General features: G+C 39.1%; 1 protein-coding gene across 1 annotated transcript; it reads right to left on the reverse strand.

Annotated features, from left to right (window-relative positions):
* Positions 1–8,130: 8,130 nt before the first annotated feature.
* Positions 8,131–14,099, reverse strand: LOC134806707 (uncharacterized). The gene is made up of 2 exons (XM_063780032.1): positions 13,392–14,099; positions 8,131–13,262 (listed from the first exon to the last, which is right to left on the reverse strand). Exon 2 carries the CDS (start codon positions 13,192–13,194, stop codon positions 8,131–8,133), a length of 5,064 nt encoding a protein of 1,687 aa, XP_063636102.1. The 5' UTR covers positions 13,195–13,262; positions 13,392–14,099.
* Between the last annotated feature and the right edge of the window lie 5,972 nt (positions 14,100–20,071).

Below are 20,071 nucleotides of genomic sequence, written 5' to 3' on the forward strand. Positions count from 1 at the left end.
TTTCACGTCAGCCATAGCGGCTGTGTCCCTGATACAGCCTATCTCCATTTTTTATACTTAAATTTCGTATCAATTGTTGTTTTTTATTTTATTTTTTTATTTTGGAAAAAAATGAAAAAAATCGTATTTTTTATTTATCAAGCGCGAGCTAAACGTATTCGTTTATTTTTTGCAAGATATGATGGCTTTTTGCGCTTTAAAGAAAATTTGATTCTTGAATATACGGCGCCATACCTTTGGCCTATGCTCGTCTAGATGGCGACACCATTTTATATTTAACAATTTTTACTCATATCAGTAAAAGAACATGGGTCAGAATCATATGGCGTTCTAAAAATAAAAATAAAACATTTATTCATACATATATGTATTTATTTATTGATATTTTTTTTTCATTTTCATTTTAATCCTGTATCGAAACTTCGAAAGATGGCAGTAAATTTACTGTGACTACAAAATTTAGTATGACAATAACCCTCTACTACATATAGGGACCGTGCGCGTTGGAGGGTCTGCCATCTTGTGGCCTGAATCGGAAACATGTACATTGCCAAAACAAGTTCTACCATCTACCGTTCTCGTAAGTACGTATCCTTGTGCATAGTAGGTTCTGCCATCTCGTGGGCTACATCGGAATCATAAACTACACATCTACGCTTCGCGCCAAAGATCTGACGGCTCCTGTGCTGCCCCCTATAGTTCATGCACGTCCCCTATACACTCGATTCTCTTTAGATTTGATATTTAAATTCTTACTCGAGAATAAGTAACCAAATTTCGTCAGCTCATCTAAATGCTATCATAGCGCAGTTGGAAAGACGCTTACAACCAAGGATATGGGATAGGTACCCGGTTCGATCCCCAGTAAATGCAACTTTTTTTATTTATTTTTTGCACTTAAACATCGTATTGCTGATTGATCAAGCGAGCGCGAAGCGCGAGGTAAGCGTATTCGTTTGAGTTTTTGTTTGAACATTTTTTTAGCGGTTTAAGTTCAAGGGCATGGCTGTTCCAGGAGTCAATTTCTACTTACGTAATAGCATGGGCGGTCACCATCCATAAATCGCAGGGGTTAACATTGCCTAGGGTAGTGGTCGACCTTGGGCTCAGGGAACTAGCTGTAGGTTGCTTTAATTTGGATCGCCTCGCTAAAATGGCCCATAGTTTCCGCAAATCATTTTTTCTTCGAGGCAATTACTCCGTTCTCATTTTTTTCCAGTGGAATTTCTTCGCTTTATTTTATTTTTCGTGGACATTTTTTCATAAACTAAATTTCCCCTTTCTCAATTTATTCCCTTTTTTTTTAATCCCAGTAGTTAAAATAACCAGTAGGTTTTTTTTTTCACTAACTAAATATTATCTATCTCCATATTTTCTCTTTTTTTTAATGCTAGTGGTAATAATAACCAGGTTTTTATCCAATAGGTAAGTTAGGGTTATTTTTTTGATGACCTTAAAAACGAAACTGCTCCCAGAGATAGGTAGGTTAGGGTTATTTTTTTTTGATGACCCTAAAAACGAATCTGCTCCCAGAGATAGGTAGGTTAGAGTTATTGGCTGACAGCGTTTGGTTTTTTACTTGTAGTAGTGTTTTTTAGATTATGTTTTAATTTTAGTGTTTTTGATATTTGTTGTATGTGAAATACCTACAAGTAACAAATATAATTACTATTACACTATTAACATACAGTAACAAGAAAATATTATCCTAGATATTTAAAAGAACGAAAATTATAAGGAAAAGATTAATTTAAAAATATTAAAAATAGGCGATTGCGGAAAAAACCATTGGGAAAATATGGGAACGGAGTAATTGCCACCGAGAATGAATGATTTCGGGAAATTGTGGGCAACGCAAAATATGAGAACGGAGTAATTGGCCCATAGTTTCCGCAAATCATTTTTTCTTCGAGGCAATTACTCCGTTCTCATTTTTTTCCAGTGGAATTTCTTCGCTTTATTTTATTTTTCGTGGACATTTTTTCATAAACTAAATTTTCCCTTTCTCAATTTATTCCCTTTTTTTTTATCCCAGTAGTTAAAATAACCAGTAGGTTTTTTTTTTTCACTAACTAAATATTATCTATCTCCATATTTTCTCTTTTTTTTAATGCTAGTGGTAATAATAACCAGGTTTTTATCCAATAGGTAAGTTAGGGTTATTTTTTTGATGACCTTAAAAACGAAACTGCTCCCAGAGATAGGTAGGTTAGGGTTATTTTTTTTTGATGACCCTAAAAACGAATCTGCTCCCAGAGATAGGTAGGTTAGAGTTATTGGCTGACAGCGTTTGGTTTTTTACTTGTAGTAGTGTTTTTTAGATTATGTTTTAATTTTAGTGTTTTTGATATTTGTTGTATGTGAAATACCTACAAGTAACAAATATAATTACTATTACACTATTAACATACAGTAACAAGAAAATATTATCCTAGATATTTAAAAGAACGAAAATTATAAGGAAAAGATTAATTTAAAAATATTAAAAATAGGCGATTGCGGAAAAAAACCATTGGGAAAATATGGGAACGGAGTAATTGCCACCGAGAATGAATGATTTCGGGAAATTATGGGCAACGCAAAATATGAGAACGGAGTAATTGCCTCGAAGAAAAAATGATTTTCGGAAATTATGGGCCACACTCGCGCACGAAGCTTCTTAGTTGCATCAGTTTACAGGCTAATTCAAAGGTAATGTTGGTTTCCTAACATAAGTAGAGTTAGACCAAGAAAAGTCTGCAGAGATTTTGACACTGGCACAAATAACATTGGCACTGCGTGTGCTGTCAAAATCTCTGCAGACTTTTCTTGGTCTAACTCTATCCACTTTTCTATACAATTAGTATGGTGACGTGGATACTTAAGGGGCATCGGCCGTACCCGTACACTGACATCGGGATGATATTTTTATCATGTTATTTAGTAGTCATCGTGCGTCTCGCTTGCGCCAATACATGTACGGACAAGAACGAGTGAAATGCACGATAACTAAATGACATCAGTTAGATGTCTTTCTGATATCAGTGTAAGTTTGAATTGGCCTGTTAGCCAAAAATTGTTTCGTATGTCCATATGTTCTACTCTTACTACAGGTCGCATATCTAAATCAATTCCCGAATTTTGTAAGCAATTGATAGTTAAGTTTTTATGGTCAAATTAGATTCTCTAAATTCTTCTTAACAACGGAACCATATAATACATTTATGCCGCTCGCTCTGGCAGCCCTACGGGCCGCCTGCCCGCCCGCTGATCGCTGCGTTAAGCTAAAGCCGTTTACACCAGACGAAGTGTTCCGCATTATCACCACCTATATAGCGAAAAAAACAACTCGGGACATTTACGACATCTCCGTGACACTGATCCATTCAGTAGCAGTCGATATGGCTCCAATACTCGCCTTTGTGTACAACAGATGCTCTAGCGAGGGCGTCTTTCCCGACCCACTGAAAGAAAGCCGAATATCACCGCTATACAAAGGGAAGGGAAAGAGGACCGATATCGATGCATATATTAGACCCGTAGCGATTATCCCGGTGATTGCCAAAATATTTGAGCACGGCCTAAGTTCTAGGTTGACCGGATTTCTCGTCACAACCAATGCACTGTCCAATAGACAATATGCGTACCGGAAAGGGCGTTCAACAACCACGTTGACACGGGCCGTGGTCCGTCAGATACTGGAGGCCCGCGAGAAGAACCAAGTCGCCGTCCTCTGCTGCGACCTGTCTAAGGCGTTCGACGTCGCGGACCATAACCTCCTTACTGACAAACTACGGCACTATGGGTTAGGAGGTCCCGCGTTGGCGTTGATGGCGGACCTGCTGCGAAACAGGAAACAGGTTGTTATGGCTGACAGTGGCCGCGTACGGTCTGACGCAGTGGTAACAAGTATGGGCGTCGCTCAAGGTTCGTCAGTATCGAATATACTCTTCTCTTTACTGTTGAATGACCTGCCCAATGCTATCGACTGTGGAGAGACTTTCATCTATGCTGACGATGTTGCGGTTGTTGTGCATGCCGCGTCATATGAGGAGCTGGAAACAAAGCTAAATGTGACGGCCGAAACAATAGCAAACTGGTTTAGTATCAATGGTCTCATACTAAATACTCAAAAAACTCATCTCATTAATTTTGATCTGTCCGGGCGCCAAATGAGATCATTATCAGTGCTAGCTAAGGGTGATATGATTGAGCAGGTCACTAACTCACCATTTTTGGGATTTGAGCTAGACAGCGGACTCACCTGGAGTTGTCACATAAATAAGGTGTGCAATAAAATCGCGACAGCATGCTTCGCGTTAAAACGACTTGGACGGGTCCTGCCGGTGGAAACGGTCCGTGCCTGCTATTTCGCTTCGGTACACGCGCACCTGCAGTACGGGGTAGAATTTTGGGCGGGGGCCGCGGAGTGGGAGAGAGTGTTTCGGCTTCAGAAGCGTGCAGTACGTGCTATAGCGCGCGTCCCACAAACTGTTTCTGCGAAACCAATATTTAAAAGCCTAGGTATTTTGACGTTACCTTCGCTTTTAATATTACAACTAGCTGTGACCACACGAGGTGAAGTGGAGTCCACCCCGATTAGTAACGAGTTTCATCGAAGGTACGAAACCCGAAGCGCGCGCGCCGGAAAACTACCCCTCGTACCATCCAGACTTGCGAAATCAAAAAAACTCGCGCACGTCATGGGTCGCAAGGTTTATAATCACCTCCCAAGCGAAATAATTGCTGCTCCTAGTGCGTCAGTATTTAGAACAAAATTGAAAAACTGGCTTGTCGAGCAGGCCTTCTATAATCATAACGAGCTATTTTGCTTTAATGTAGGATAAGATTATACATATCCTGTTGTACTGTATTTTTTGTGTTAAATTGTAAATTATGAATATTATATACATTATGTACATATGTACTTAAGTGTTAAATTTATTGTGACATGTAATATGATATTACCAATAAATATGATTATGATTATGTTGTAAGCTCTGCTCGCGAGGTCTACAGCTCACAGAGCCACTAGTTTTGTGGTACCTAATTGTAAAATAATTTATCTGGACTACAGTCCTCTAGCATATCCATCTGTCAACTTTACTTCAAGTTCCGCCTCCAGGGGAGAGGGAGAGAAATTAGGATTAGAAATTAGCCGCTTACTGACACAGACCGAATTCCACGCGGGCGGAGCCGCGGGCACAGCTAGTATAATATAAATCCAGTAAATTTCGTTTCGTTTTATTTTATAAATCCACAAATTATTATCCTTAAGAATTAACATTACAACAATACCTAGGATCATGCTATGCGGCGTGCCCTTGAAGAGAGTTGAGAGGTTAAATGCCTGTGCACACCGGCTGCGTGTGCGTGACGTGCACATGCGCGTGCGGCGTTGTAGTATACAGATCCTTATGAGAGACGGCACACCGCTTGCGTGACGTGTGCGTGTGCAGCTCCAACATTTTAGTGCCCGCACACGTGCACGTCACGCACACGCAAGCCGGTGTGCACAGGCCTTAAAATATGGTCAATATGCAATGAAATGAAATGGAAATGAAATGAAATGAAAATCTTTATTTCAGGCAACTAATGGCCCATACATAAAAACCTTAAAACTAGCATACATATTATATAAAAATATATTTTAAAACTAAACTTTAAAAAACTAAACACTACATATCAAATTATGGCTGCGATGCATTACGCAACCCCGCTGATCAAACTTCCGTGTTGTTCACATTCAACGAAAACGCAAATGCAATTTTTCAACACAATTTATGTAATAATATGTAGTTCACAGAGAAACTCGTGGTCACAGCGGAAGTATGAATATTTGGGACAGTGTTTGAGGAGATGGTCGATAGTTTGTGGAGTTGTGTCATCGCATGGGCAGGTATCAGTGTCGGTGATGTGGAAGCGTGCTAGATAGGCTTTGTGATATCCATGACCGGTAAGTATTTGAGTGAGTTCGAAGGTGAGTGACATATGCTTGCGAAGTGTTGTTACATGTGTAAGTGTAGGCAGATGTTGCTTTGTGTGGGTTCCTGTTGTACTGTTTGTGTACATTTGTTCATGTTTTCCTACTATTGTTTTATGTAGGTTCTTTTTATGAAAGGATAGGGGAAATCTGCAAAAATCAGGACTTCTGTGTAATGATGCCGCGTGTTTGGCGGCTGTGTCTGCTGCCTCATTGCCGTGAAGGCCGGCGTGGGCTTTAATCCAACAAAAATGGATTTCTAGTTGCGTTACCTTGGATAGGTTTAAAAGGGGGGGGGTAAAAGTGGAATATGGGTCATTCGGTATCCAGAGTTCACAGAGGTCACACCGGAACAGCTGGAGAAAGAAAACACCCCAAGAAAATGGATACCACGGAAGCAGAAGCAGCTCAAGCAGTAGCCCTGGTGGAATCAGGAATGACGCAGTCTGCGGTTGCTCGGCAACTCAACATAAGCCGTTTCCGAGTTCTCCGAGCAGTTCATCGATTCCAGAGGACTAGAAGCTTCACCAGGAAGCCTGGATCCGGAGGACAACGCTGCACTTCCGAAAGAGACGACCGCTTTATTGTGTCGACGTCTTTGCGGAACCGTTTCTCCAACGCTGTCCAGCTGCAGCAACAGCTGCAAGCAGTTCGGAGAACGGTGGTGAGTGTCTCTACAGTAAGAAGAAGGTTGCGGGAGAAGAAGATCATGCCCCATAGAGCGGCTACGGGTCCCAAATTGACGGCAGAGCATCGGCGAGTCAGACGTGAGTTTGCTCGCGAACACAAGGATTGGACGGTCGACCAATGGAAGGCTGTCCTCTTCTCCGATGAGACCAGGGTGTGCCTGTTCTGCAACGATAGTCGCAGAAAAGTGTACAGGAGGCAAGGGGAACGTTATTCACAGGCCTGTCTTGAAGAAACCGTCGGATACGGAGGAGGATCCTGCATGTTCTGGGGTGGCATTTCCCTCGCCGGCAAAACCGAGCTCGTTTGTGTTTCCCGCACTGGTGGTGGTCGAGGCCAGGGATCCATGACTGCTCATCGGTACATCACAGAGATCCTGGAGGACCATGTGGTTCCATACGCCGAATTTGTCGGTCCTGGATTCACATTCATGCAGGATAACGCCCGCTCCCACACAGCGTTGATTGTTCGGGACTACCTTGATCAGGTTGGGATCACCGTCATGCAGTGGCCAGCAAGGAGTCCGGACCTGAATCCCATAGAGCACCTTTGGAATCAGCTAAAACGGAAGGTGCGGTCACGTAATCCTGCACCTGCGACCCTGGAACAGCTTCGAGATGCCGTCATTGAAGAGTGGGATGCTATTCCTCAAGAATACGTCGTGTCTCTCGTGAGGTCCATGAAGGCTCGCATGGAGGCAGTCATTAAGGCCAGAGGAGGCAACACTAGGTTTTAAGTTTAGTTTTAGGCATTTGTATTCCGATATTTGTTGATTTTATTGTGTTTTAATTTGTTGATTTTTTTGCATGTATATACGATTTTTATTTCTTATTAAAAAAGGTGCCTTTTTTTTACTCTTTAGTAACTATTGCATTGTTTTTAAATGAAGGGTTAAATTCTCTTTAAAATGATCCCACACACTCATACTTTACCTTCAACAACATAAGGTTTATAACGGCTTGAATCAAAAATCCGTGGGTGTGCGATTTCCGTGACGCCGAGTGTATTTTTGGTACCATAATAGTTTTTGACAAAATGTTGTACATATTTCCTTATTCTAATATTCTTAGTTCTATATCTGCTTTGTTTATAGACTTTACATTTATTATTATAGTAATTATCTACAGCTATCAGATATTGCACTCTTTGAGTCACAGGTAATATTTTATACATTTTATAAAGTTTTTCGTAGCAATTCAAGCAAGCCTCAACTTGACTAAGAAGAGTGGCCATCTCTTCATATGTTAGAGTTGACTCACCGATGACTCGTTTTATATGAAATTTGGTGGATTTTATCCCCGCCTCCCATAATCCACCAAAGTTGGGCGCTCGAGGTGGTATAATCATAATCATAATCATAATATTTATTGATAATATAAATTACATGTCACATTTTATACAGTGTATAAAGATTATATTTAAGTATGAATTTTCACTACATAATGTAGGTTGTATTTAATATATTACATCTACCTTAGTTCCTAAATTTTAAAGAACTCTTTATGGTCGTAGAACGCTTGCTCGACTAACCAATTTTTTAATTTGTTTTTAAATACTGCTACGCTTTTGGCAACTACTATTGAATCCGGGAGTCGATTGTATACTTTTGGGCCTAGTATGTGAATGAGCTTGTCCGACTTGGCCAGCTTATGCGGCACGGGCGCGAGCCTGCAGAGGGCGCGGCGCGCGGGGTAGCGGCGCGGGGCCGCGCGAGCTGAGGCCGGGGTGCTGTCTGCTTGCGAGCGCGCGTATATTGCCGCTTGAAAGATTAGTAACGACGGCAAGGTTAGGATGCCTAGGGCTTTGAAATGCGATTTCGCCGATTCGGTTTGAGCGATTCGGACTATAGCTCGTACGGCGCGCTTTTGTAACCGAAATACACGCTCCCAATCTGCGGCTCGCGCCCACAGCTCGACCCCGTACTGCAGGTGTGCGTGCACCGATGCAAAATAACACGCTCTCAGCATATCGCGAGGCAATAACCGAGCCAGACGTTTTAGTGCGAAGCAGGCCGCTGACAACTTATTACACACTTTATCAATATGGGCCGCCCAAGTCAGTCCTCTGTCCAGTTCGAAGCCCAGAAAAGTTGAGCTCGCGGCTTGTTCGATATTCAGCCCGTTAATAATAAAATGCCACGTTGTTCCTTGCGTGGCCAGAGCCTCCGAAATTTCTTGAACCATGGCTGATTGTTCTGACTGAAATAAGTCTCTTAACTCTTTGGAGGCACCCACAAAATTCGTGCCATTATCACTATAGAGTTCAGCACAATAGCCACGACGCGCAACGAAGCGTTTGAACGTCTCGATGAAGCCTCTAGAAGTTAAGTCACTAACAACATCAATATGCACGGCCTTTGTTACCATGCATACAAAAAGACAGATATATGCCTTATAAGCCTTGTGACCTCTGCCTTTGGACGTCCTTAAATGAATAGGTCCAGCATAATCTACGCCGCTCCGGTAGAAGGGTCTAGCTGGAGTAATTCTAACTCGTGGTAAGGAGCCCATAAGTTGTGTTTGTGTATTTGCTTTGTTTCTTACACATGTGATGCATTTATGCACATAGGCTTTCACTAGATTCTTTGCACCCGTGATGCAATATGCAGCTCGTAGATAATTAAGCATCAACCGCTCACCCCCGTGCAGAGTTTTATTATGTGCATCGGCAACTAATAATTTTGACAAGGGTGACGTATGTGGCAGCAGAATTGGATGTTTGACATCCTCTTCATCCAATTTTGCTAACCTGCCTCCCACTCTAAGCACTCCCTTAACGTCTAAGAACGGCGTGAATGACAAAATTTTTGAAGTCTTAGTTTTAATACAACTGTGTTTCTCTATTTGAGAAATTTCTAGTTTAAATTCATTATTTTGAGCTATTTTAATGCAAGTGCTTAGAGCTTCGTTTAATTCGGAAGCACTTAAATGATTACTTCGCTCTCTCGACTTCACCGATTTCTCACTTCTTGATCTCAGAAATCTCCTGCAATAAGCTATTACTCTTATGAGTTTTTGAAGTGACGAATACTTACTGAGTATACATTCATCTACCAAACGCTGAGCGTGATGAGATTTAATAGTTTCCTCCAGGTGTGTTTCGTTGTCAGTTGGCTTATTGTATATAATAACCTGTTGTTGTAAGAACTGAGGACCATTTTGCCATAACGAATTGCTGATTAGCTCTGCTGGACGAACTCCACGAGATGCACAATCCGCTGGATTTTCCTTTGTCGAAACATGGGACCACTGACAGGGTTCAAGCAGACACAGAATTTCGGAAACTCTGTTGGCAACGAATGTCTTCCAGTGGCTGGGGTGCTTATTTAGCCATGCAAGAACGACGGTTGAATCCGTCCAGGCTCTTAGATTGCTCTTCGGAACATTTAACACCTGTGCGACCTCCGTTAACAGTTTAGCTAGCAGTACGGCACCGCATAGTTCTAAGCGCGGTATGCTGACTTGTTTTACTGGAGCAACTCGAGTTTTGGCCGCAACCAGCTGAACTTTAATATCCCCTGATCCATTGATAACTCGAAGGTAGACTGCAGCAGCGAACGCCTGCTTAGAAGCATCTGAAAACCCATGCAACTCCACTCGGGTATCACCTGCTTGCGTGTTAAGCCATCTCGGAATGATAAAGCCGGACAATTGACTCAATTCCTCTCGGTAAGTATACCAATCATGTAATATTTCTCTTGTTGGTTCTTCGTCCCACCCTGTACCAGCTAACCATAACCGCTGAATAAATATTTTTGCTTTTATAACACATGGGGCGATCCAACCCAAAGGATCGAAAAGTCGTGCGACGTCTGATACAATCTTCCTTTTGGTTACAGGAGCAGATACAGGTGGCAGCGTGACTGAGTACTGAAACTCATCCTTCTTTTTATTCCAGGTAAGTCCTAAAATCTTAACTATATTATCTTGTTTTATTTCCAGATTCCTTTCTTCCCTTTCCAGCACTCTTTCTCCCTTCTCATATAAATCTATAGTTTTCTGTACGTCGTCCTTATTACTTGCCCATTTTTGTAAAGTAAAACCTCCTTTCTTAAGTAGAGCCTTCATTTCTTTATAAAGTTCTATACCCTCTTCTATAGTTTCACATCCTGTCATTAGGTCATCCATATAAAAGCTACCAGCAACTCTCTTTGCTGCCATTGGGTGTTCGTTCGCATGGTCAATGGCGACCTGATTAAGTGCTTTCACAGCGAGATATGGGGCCGATGCTGTTCCAAACGTTACTGTCAGTAATTTATAATCCTGTATTTCTTCGGTTTGGTTATCTCTCCATACAATACGTTGGTAGTCAGCGTCCTGATCAGTCACTCTTACCATGCGATACATCTTCACGATGTCTGCAATCAGACATACGGGATGTATCCTCCATTGCATAATGAGATGACGCAATTCCGGCTGTAGCGTAGGTCCAACCATTAAACTATCGTTTAAGGATATACCTTTCTCATTTTTACAGGACGCGTCGAATACTACCCGGACCTTGCTAGTTGACTTATCCTCCCTAATAACAGCGTGGTGGGGTAAATACACAGACTGATTTTCGCTTTCTCTAGCCGCAGGAACTAACACCATGTGGTCCAACTGTAAGTATTCTTTCACAACCGCTGTATACTTTTCTTTTAGATTGTTGTCTTTAGCAAATTTCCTTTCCAGTGACTTTAACCTCTTAATAGCAATTTCTCTTGAATTTCCTTCTTTACAGGCCGGATTCTCGTCACGAAATGGCAATTTAACTACGTATCTGCCCAGGCTATCTCGTGTAGTCGTAGCTGAAAAGATGTCTTCACATCGCTGTTCTTCGGTCGTCAACATCTCTTTTGAGTTTAATAAAGGTTCTGCTTCCATCTCCCAAAACCGTTTTATTATTTCGTTGTCCGTGTCCACTTGTGCATGCAATACAGTTTTTCTTTCGTGGTGACCTGGTGAACCTCCAGACAATATCCATCCGAAACTAGTACATTGCGCTATTGGAGTTCCAATAGGACCCTTTTTTACACCCTCCTCCAGTATCTGAGCATATACTACTGCTCCCAATAAAATATCAATTTTATTTGGTGTGCCGTAGCCAGGGTCAGCTAGAACTAAATTCTGTAAATGTGGCCATTCAGACGCGTCTACCTTGCGTGCAGGAAGATTCGTTGTGATTTTCGGTAACACGTGTGCCATCAACTGCACATTGAAATCCGGATTTATCAATGATTTTAGTTTCAATAATACCATGTAACCTGTCGTTACCGTCGCTTCCTCTAACATTGTTATTGTGGACTTGATGGGAATCTTTTTTAGGCCTAATCCTTGTACTGTAGCCTCTGTGATGAATGAGGATTCAGACCCTTGATCTATGAAAGCTCTATAAATTTGAGATTGACCTGTTTTAGACTCGGCTTTCACCAAAGCTGTAGCTAAGAGAACTTGCTTCTTTACCTTTCCTTTAGCAAAAAGAGTTACTTGTGGTGATTGCGATGTAATATCATTAGATGAACTACCAGACTCAGCCTCTATCTCAACGATTTCCTCAGAGGATGCTGCAACTGCTTGATCTACGTTCCTTACATGAGCAGTTGAAGTTGAAACCCCCTTCGGATGAAGGAGTGAATGATGCCGTTTATTACAAATGCGACAATTCATGGTATTTTGGCAGAACCGTACAGAATGATTGGCCCCTAAACAATTATAGCATATACGATTGTTTGCTACGAATTCGTGTCTTTTTTCATAATCTTCCGCAGCAAATTTCTTACAGAAACATAATTTATGATTCTTACTACAGAATTCACACACTAAATTTACAGAATCGTTAGTATAAAACGTTTTCGAGCTGATCGTATTCGAAGTTGATGGCTTGACATACATGTTTTTCCCTTTATATCCAGGCTCAAGAAACTCTAAAGCTCTATACCTACTAGCCAAAAAATCTTTGAATTGTGTGAATGTGGGCAAATCATTAGGGTTTACATTCGACGTGACACTTAATTCCCACTGCTTACGAGATTCTGGGTCCAATTTTGACGATAATAAATATATAACAATAATATCCCAAGTAGATACATCAATCCCTAAATTGGTCAACGCGCTCAAGCAATCGGAAGACGTATCCAACAGTTCTTTTAAGTGGCTAGCCGATTCCGTACTAGCGGTACGTTGGTTTAACAAACGTTTCAAAATGTTATATGAAAGGTACTTTTTATTACTATATCGCTCTTCCAATAGCTTCCAGCACGTCGTGTAATTTGCCTCTGTTGTCGGTGTAAACCTAATTATTTGTTCTGCCTCCCCGGTCAAGTACCCCTTGAGATAATGCAACTTTTGAACGTTATCTAGTGCTCTATTGTTGTGGATTAAGGATACAAAGAGATCTCTAAATGTTATCCACTCGGTGTACTTGCCTGAGAAGTTTGGTATACTAATCTTTGGTAGACGAATATGACTTTGGTCATTATTCACAACACTAAGTTCACTTGATTTACTTATGGTTTCTGGCTGAAGTTTAGCCAAAACAAGTTTTAACTCACACCTATATTCCATATAAATTTCTTCGGTTGTATCATAAACATCCTTCTTAATGTAGTCTTGAGATTTTAACAACGTTTTGTCTATTGTTTGCGATAGTTCTTTATGCCCAACTCTAAATTCTGTTCTGACCACAATTGTTCTAACAGTTCTAATCTTCCTTCCACATAAATTTGTGTAATCCGATCTTTTGGTGACTTTTTGAAATTAACCTTTGCCTTAGAAATACGGTCTGAGATTTCCTCCTGATAAGAGATTAATGACTCCATAGTAAACAGCAAGTTTAACTTAACTTTCAATTTTTAAATATAGCAATTCTCAGAACTTGTAAACAATACACCACCAATATACCTAATAACAGACGTTCTAAGTACAATTTCAAATCCGCAAAATTTTACAAGTGTTTAAACCCATACAAACAAAGCAAAGTTCAATTCAACCTATCAAAATATTACAAGTGTTTAGGACTCTGTATAAAATCGGGCATGGATTCCCCGTACCTCCGTTTTTACTGTAACTATTCTAAGTCCTTAAATTAAAGTTAGTAAATTTTCTAAGTCCAAACTAAATTATCAAGAAATAGTTAAAGTCCCAAATTCACTAGATGTTAAAGTTGAAATTAGCTTGACACTCTTCTTTTTTCTCTAAGTTTTAATCTTCACTGAATTAAGGTTCAATTTTGCATAAATTTGATAATCTAAGAGTACTCACGGTTTTCACTTTGCATCACTCAACTGAACATAAACAACACTTTGTGACGTAGGAGCTCCTTCCTCGTTGACCTCTCCTGACGGATGCGCCCTTGCCGCACCGCCTGTGACTCAGCCTGGACACCGCTAGATGGCGCCACTGCACGCTGCTTCACTGCACTCGTTCTTGTCTCCGTCGTATCCCTCTGAACAGCGATCCACTGCTACTATAGGAACCAGAGATATATATAACTCCGTATAAGATAAATAAAGTCTAAGAAAAAAACGTGCCTCGGACGGCCAAGGAAAAGTCATTCTCGAATAGATGGCGCCATTACCTTTGGCCTATTCTCGGCTAGATGGCGTTAACGACACCGTTTGGTATTTAACAATTTTAACACATATCAGTGAAAGAACATGGGTCAGTATGGAACAATAAAAAATAAGAATCATTTATCCGTAAACATATTTTGATTATTTTATACATTTTCAATTTTATTTTAAGTTTTAATCGTGTGTCGATAGATGGCAGTAAATGTACCGTGACTACAAAATTGACAATGACAGGACCCCTCTATACTATCTATTCTCTTTGATAGGAACGAAGCGAAGAATGGCTTCACGCACTGACTTTAATTTAGTCGCAACTAGCGCCAAAACTGTCCGATTCGTAGGACCATGATCAAACTTCCGTGTTGTTCACATTCAACGAAAACGCAAATGCAATTTTTCAATATAATACAATTTATTTGCCAAAAAAAGAAGACATCTATTAAAAGTACAATCTTATTATGTATAATTAACAGCGTAATGTCGTTATCTAGTTTGTAACCTGTACAACGACATCTAGCGAGAAATTAGAACATCAAAAATAATATTAAGAATGCTTGTACATTTGTTGATAACAGGTCGTTAGCTAGTTTGCCGTGGGAACAGCGACATCTAGCGAACGATTAGGGCAGGGATATACGTTGTACACGCCAGTTTGTGGCTAGTACAGCGACATCTAGCACAGAATCTTATTACTAAACAATCATTAATCTTAACACTTTAACACCCGCAGTGTCAGAGAGCCGGCCGCGGAACCGCCGAAACTTGACACCCTTCGGCCAAAACTCCTCCTTGGTGAAGGTCGCTAGATGGTCAGTTGGAACTAGGGAATGCAATAACCGGCCAATCTTCATAACCGGTTTCGGTTACGGTTATGCCCGAAAAATAACCGAATATCGGTTATAATCGGTTACGGTTATTTTTAACAAAAATGATAATTTTAAAATGAAGTAATTAAAAAATTACAAAATTAAAGGTACAGTATTAGGGAATGTGAGTATAAGTCTTCATTTTTTAATTAAACAGACAAAATACAGTAAGAGTAAAATATGACCTTGGACGTGATACAATATTCAATAAAAATATTTCATAAATAAGGGAAGTAAATGTGGTATATTTTCATTATTAAAGTGCAGGAATGACAAAAATTATATTCACAGACGTCACAGCCAAAAAAAGCAGGATTTTGTAGTCATTAGATGATAGAAACATAGAATTTAACTCATAAATAAATAACCGAAAATAACCGTTACCGGTTATTCCATTTTCCAATATTCGGTTATGAAATTTTGTCAAAATATTCGGTTATAACCGATTATTTCGGTTACGGTTATAACCGATTTGCATTCCCTACAAAGTACCCACCTTCGTGGCCATTATTAAGTGCTTAAAGGAGGCGATATACGTATCAATACGTATCCTAAGTAGCGCCATAAGATTCAGGGGCAAACTTAAGTCAATCGAGTGTTGTGGCTACCCCCCCTTTTAGGGGTTGAATTTTTATAGCCTATAACCTGGCCGGGGATTTTCTCGACAGATTAGTATAGTTTTCATCAAAATCCGTTCAGCCGTTTTCACGTGATGCGCGTTCAAATAAACAGACAAACAGATAAACAGATAAACAGACAAACAGACAAACAGACAAAAATTCTAAAAACTTTTGGAACGTGTTCTATTATCTATTCTAAGTATCCCCAGCCAACTTTTTTTCAATTATCTTCCATGTACAGACTTTCGACCGTCTTCAGCTTTATTATATGTATGTAATAGATAGATAGATGTAGATGGCTTTTTAGTTTTCACTTGGTCACAGAAATACGCTAAAAAACCACTTTCAGAGAAGGTGTTTCTTGCGTTTTGGCTGTCCTTCCACAGCATGAGCATGTCGTAAGTCCTGTTGTATTTGTCCCTGGACTTAGCAAGAAGCTAGTTATTCATTATTAAGTTTGCTTCTGCTTTCAAATGAGGCGGTGTGCCGTCTATTCCATGTCGTTTTCATCACTTGAACTCATTTTGTTTATTAAGAGTATTAAAATAACAAGCGGTAACTTATTGAGTATTGTACTACGAATAAACATTGCCGCCTTTTATTTGCATATTTAAAAAAAAAATATTACCATAGATACTAAGCATACGGTACGCGCATGCGATAATGCGCGCGCCTTTCGCGGTGCTAAAGCAGTATCCAGACCGGACTAATTAAATTGGCGTCAATCTCCAAATTTAGATTTATGGTGATATTAGAGCCCTAAAAATGCCCCATAACGAAAATACTAGCGTCACAAATTGGTGTTCTTGCGTCCGCACCTCATTTTATCGTTAATATCGGTCATTATCGTCGGTTGAATTCGGCGAGCCAAATTGGCGTTTGCGTCCGCACGTCCCGATTCGTTCGGGCAATTTAATCAGATTGGCGAAAAATTTACTAATCTGGATACGCCTTAAGCAACATCGAGTTTACGATAATTTGACATATATTGGGTCAAGCAAGCTTGTCAGTAGAAAAAGGCGGCAAATTTGAAAAATGTAGGCGCGAAAGGATATCGTCCCATAGAAAATTTGAATTTCGCGCCTTTTTCTACTGACAAGATTTGGTTGACCATCTATATATGCAATTACATATAAATTAATAATAGATTTTTAGCATAAGTTGCATTTCATAAAACTTAACCCAAATCATTTGTACATTTTCAAGTCAAAGATAAAGACATGTTGGTTTTAAAATTTTAATAAGTATAGACCATAACATTGTCATGATCTTGTAACATTGTTAAAATAAGAGAGTCTCCCATTTTTATTTTATTGCATTTTCTATAAAATGTCTTTAGTTTCTCGGGATATCTTGGTCCTAATTCGCTTGCTCTTTTTTATGGAAATAATTATATCCTTCACATTCACAGGATGCTCGAGGCTTAGCCCAATAACACTGCACGGAAGTATGTGATGGCTCAATGGTTCTAATTAGCCATCAGTATAATACCGCCAATGAATGTTTACATCCACCTGAAAATAAGAACAACATTCATAAAATGAGGATAACCACACAAAACTAAGCTCAGATGGCTGAAATTGTTAGAAAAAATTTGACCGATTTCTTGTTTACGAACTTAACAGCTCATGGCAATCTAATAATAAAAATCAAAACACAAGTGAAGAAAGTTTTATGTACCTATGTATTTCACGGATACGTACTCCTGTACGGCCATTGCTCCTCTAATTCAGCGGCATTGTGGTTATCACTGTTATGAATTTATGATAATAATTTCAAATTTGTAGAATCTGCTCGCAATCTCGCATGAACTCGCTTATTTTTCTTGCAAAACTCAGTCCAAGGGTCAGCGCAGGGGTCGTCGTATAGGGGTGGGGAAGAAAACGTTGTCCAATATTTGTCCAATATGCAGTGGCAAGTTGTCGAAAGTTAATTCAATCTTTGTCCAAATACGCGCAGATGTCGTGGGGAATCAGAAGTCCGTGGGTCGTGCTGAGGTGGTCGAAAATCTCAATGATAACAATTCGCAAGGTAACAGAAAATGAGGCTGGTCCGTAATTTTTCGGCAATGACAGCTAAGTGACACTGACAGTTGATATCGTGTTTTTTCTATCTCGTCCCATTAAGATAAGATAACACCAAATAATATAGGAAATATTCTTAAAAAAGAAATGCTTAAACAATTAAATGATTTTAACTAAAATGCATAATTATGTTATTCCATTTAGCATAAATGGAGCAGCCTGTACCGAGTACCTATGCGCCGACCGGTTCTTATCTTGCTCGGCCGGCCGGTGTGATAACGATGCGCTCAATTTTTTTGCAATCGTTATATTCATTATGCTGTTTACGAATAAGATGTGTTTTAAGTGTCTATTGTATATTTAAGTATTTAAGTACTGCGGAATGAAGTATCGAGACAAACCATTCTGGTTTAACGATGCTTTTGGATCAAAATATTATGTAATTGTGATTTATCTCTAATAAATAAATAAATAATAAAGTTACTACGCGCAAAGGAATTACTCGGATCTCCCATTCCACCTCACAAACGTCATATCGATCATTTAAAAAATTATATTTAATCAATAAAATGAAATAAAAATAAAAGAGCTGCATTTCCGTGATCGCTATATAGTCCATGGGCCAGCTGGTCAAATTTTTGAAAATGGTATAAATTCGGGGTACCAAGTTTCCTTTTCACAGCAGTTAGATAGGCTTATTATGATGTTAAAAAACCATGATTGCCATCTCAAAATGGTAGCTAACAAAAATGGCCGCCAATCCAAGATGGCGGATATTGAGTTTAAAAAATCAACCGTAACTCGAGAAGTATTCGTCCGAATTCATTGCAATTTTTTTTTAAACAAAAGCTCTATATGTGGGCTTAAAATTATGTTTGTACATTATATCGATAAAGTCAACAGTTAATTAGTAATTAAAGAAATATTGTAAATTTTCTTATTTTTTTGTGATACTTTTTTTGTAATTGTGTTTTTACAAAATATCTCGTACATTACAATAAAGTTTTAAATGAGACAAAATAGTGTGTTAAATTAGCTTTAATTTGACGTATAATTTGTATGGGACTGATGACTGAAAACACATGGAAACATGAATTTAATTTTACTTCCGTTGAAATTCACCGTTGACTAAATAACTGCGTACAGACCAAAAAGCTTCAGATAGAATTTGTAGAGTACAAAAATCATGTTTTTAGTATAGTTTAATAATAATAGCAATAATTTATAATAATAGTAAAATTATAGTAATAATGGTTTTCTTTTTTACAAGTAAAAGCTACTTTAAACTCTCGCGTTTTGTATACTTAATTAAAATTATTAATGTTACTAACGGGTCTAACGGGATTAAATTTCATTATTCGCTGAAACGTCGGAAGAAAGGTAAAATAATGAAATTATATCGCGTTAGACCCGTTAGTAACATTAATTAGGTAAAAACTAGTATTCGATTGAAATAGTAATTTCTTCAGTGAACTGCGTACAGAACAAAAAGCGTCAGATAGAAGTTGTAGAGTACAAAAATGATATTTTTAGTATATTTTAATAATTTATAATAATAGTAGCAGGGCTCGGAAACCGTTTTATTTTTCAAACCGGTTTCGTTCATAAACCCGGGAACGAAAATGATTTCGTTTCGGTTACCAGTTAAAGAACTGTTCTATTGAGATACCGTTGAGATGCGTTCGCCTTTCGTTTTTATGGAACTAAATTAACCGATTAAATTGAAAATGTTGAAGTAAGATAGAAAATCTCTTTCACATATGACAACGAGGTTAACTGAGAGTCTCCGAAAGCCGACAGTAACCGTAACCGGTGTTATATCGTACCCCGCGAACCATAAAATTCCGTTCCCCTTCTTACCGGTTAGAAGTAATTTTGTAGTTCGCGTTCCATGATGAATGATATAATCAGGTTTTATAACGATATTAGGGTCGTTCTCTCATTCCGTGCAAATCGGTGATGTTCTCTCGATTTGTAAATTTTCTTTTAAATGGTAAATTTTTGGGTTTTCATGCATTGTGGATTCATTTATTGACACTTTTATGCTAAAGGCACCTTCGTAACCTTATTACTTTTCATTTAATAAGACTGGTGGTAATGAACTACGCGCTGGTAATGAAATGGGCATGGATGGTAATTTTATCAGTGGACGGTAATGAAACAAACTTATGAAATCGCAATAAAAAAACTTTATTTAACGAAAATTAACACCATTAATATAATTAACAACATTAAAATCACGTGTCTCAAGCGCTGTGCAGACGATCAAGCCGACTTAACAAATATTCCGGCTTGACATTCGCGACTTATGATTTACCACCTAGCTTGTAGCGATTGTCAAGCACAATTTACGTAATTGA

Source organism: Cydia splendana, chromosome 3, assembly GCF_910591565.1.
Source record: "Cydia splendana chromosome 3, ilCydSple1.2, whole genome shotgun sequence".
NCBI classification, from domain to species: Eukaryota; Metazoa; Arthropoda; class Insecta; order Lepidoptera; family Tortricidae; genus Cydia; species Cydia splendana.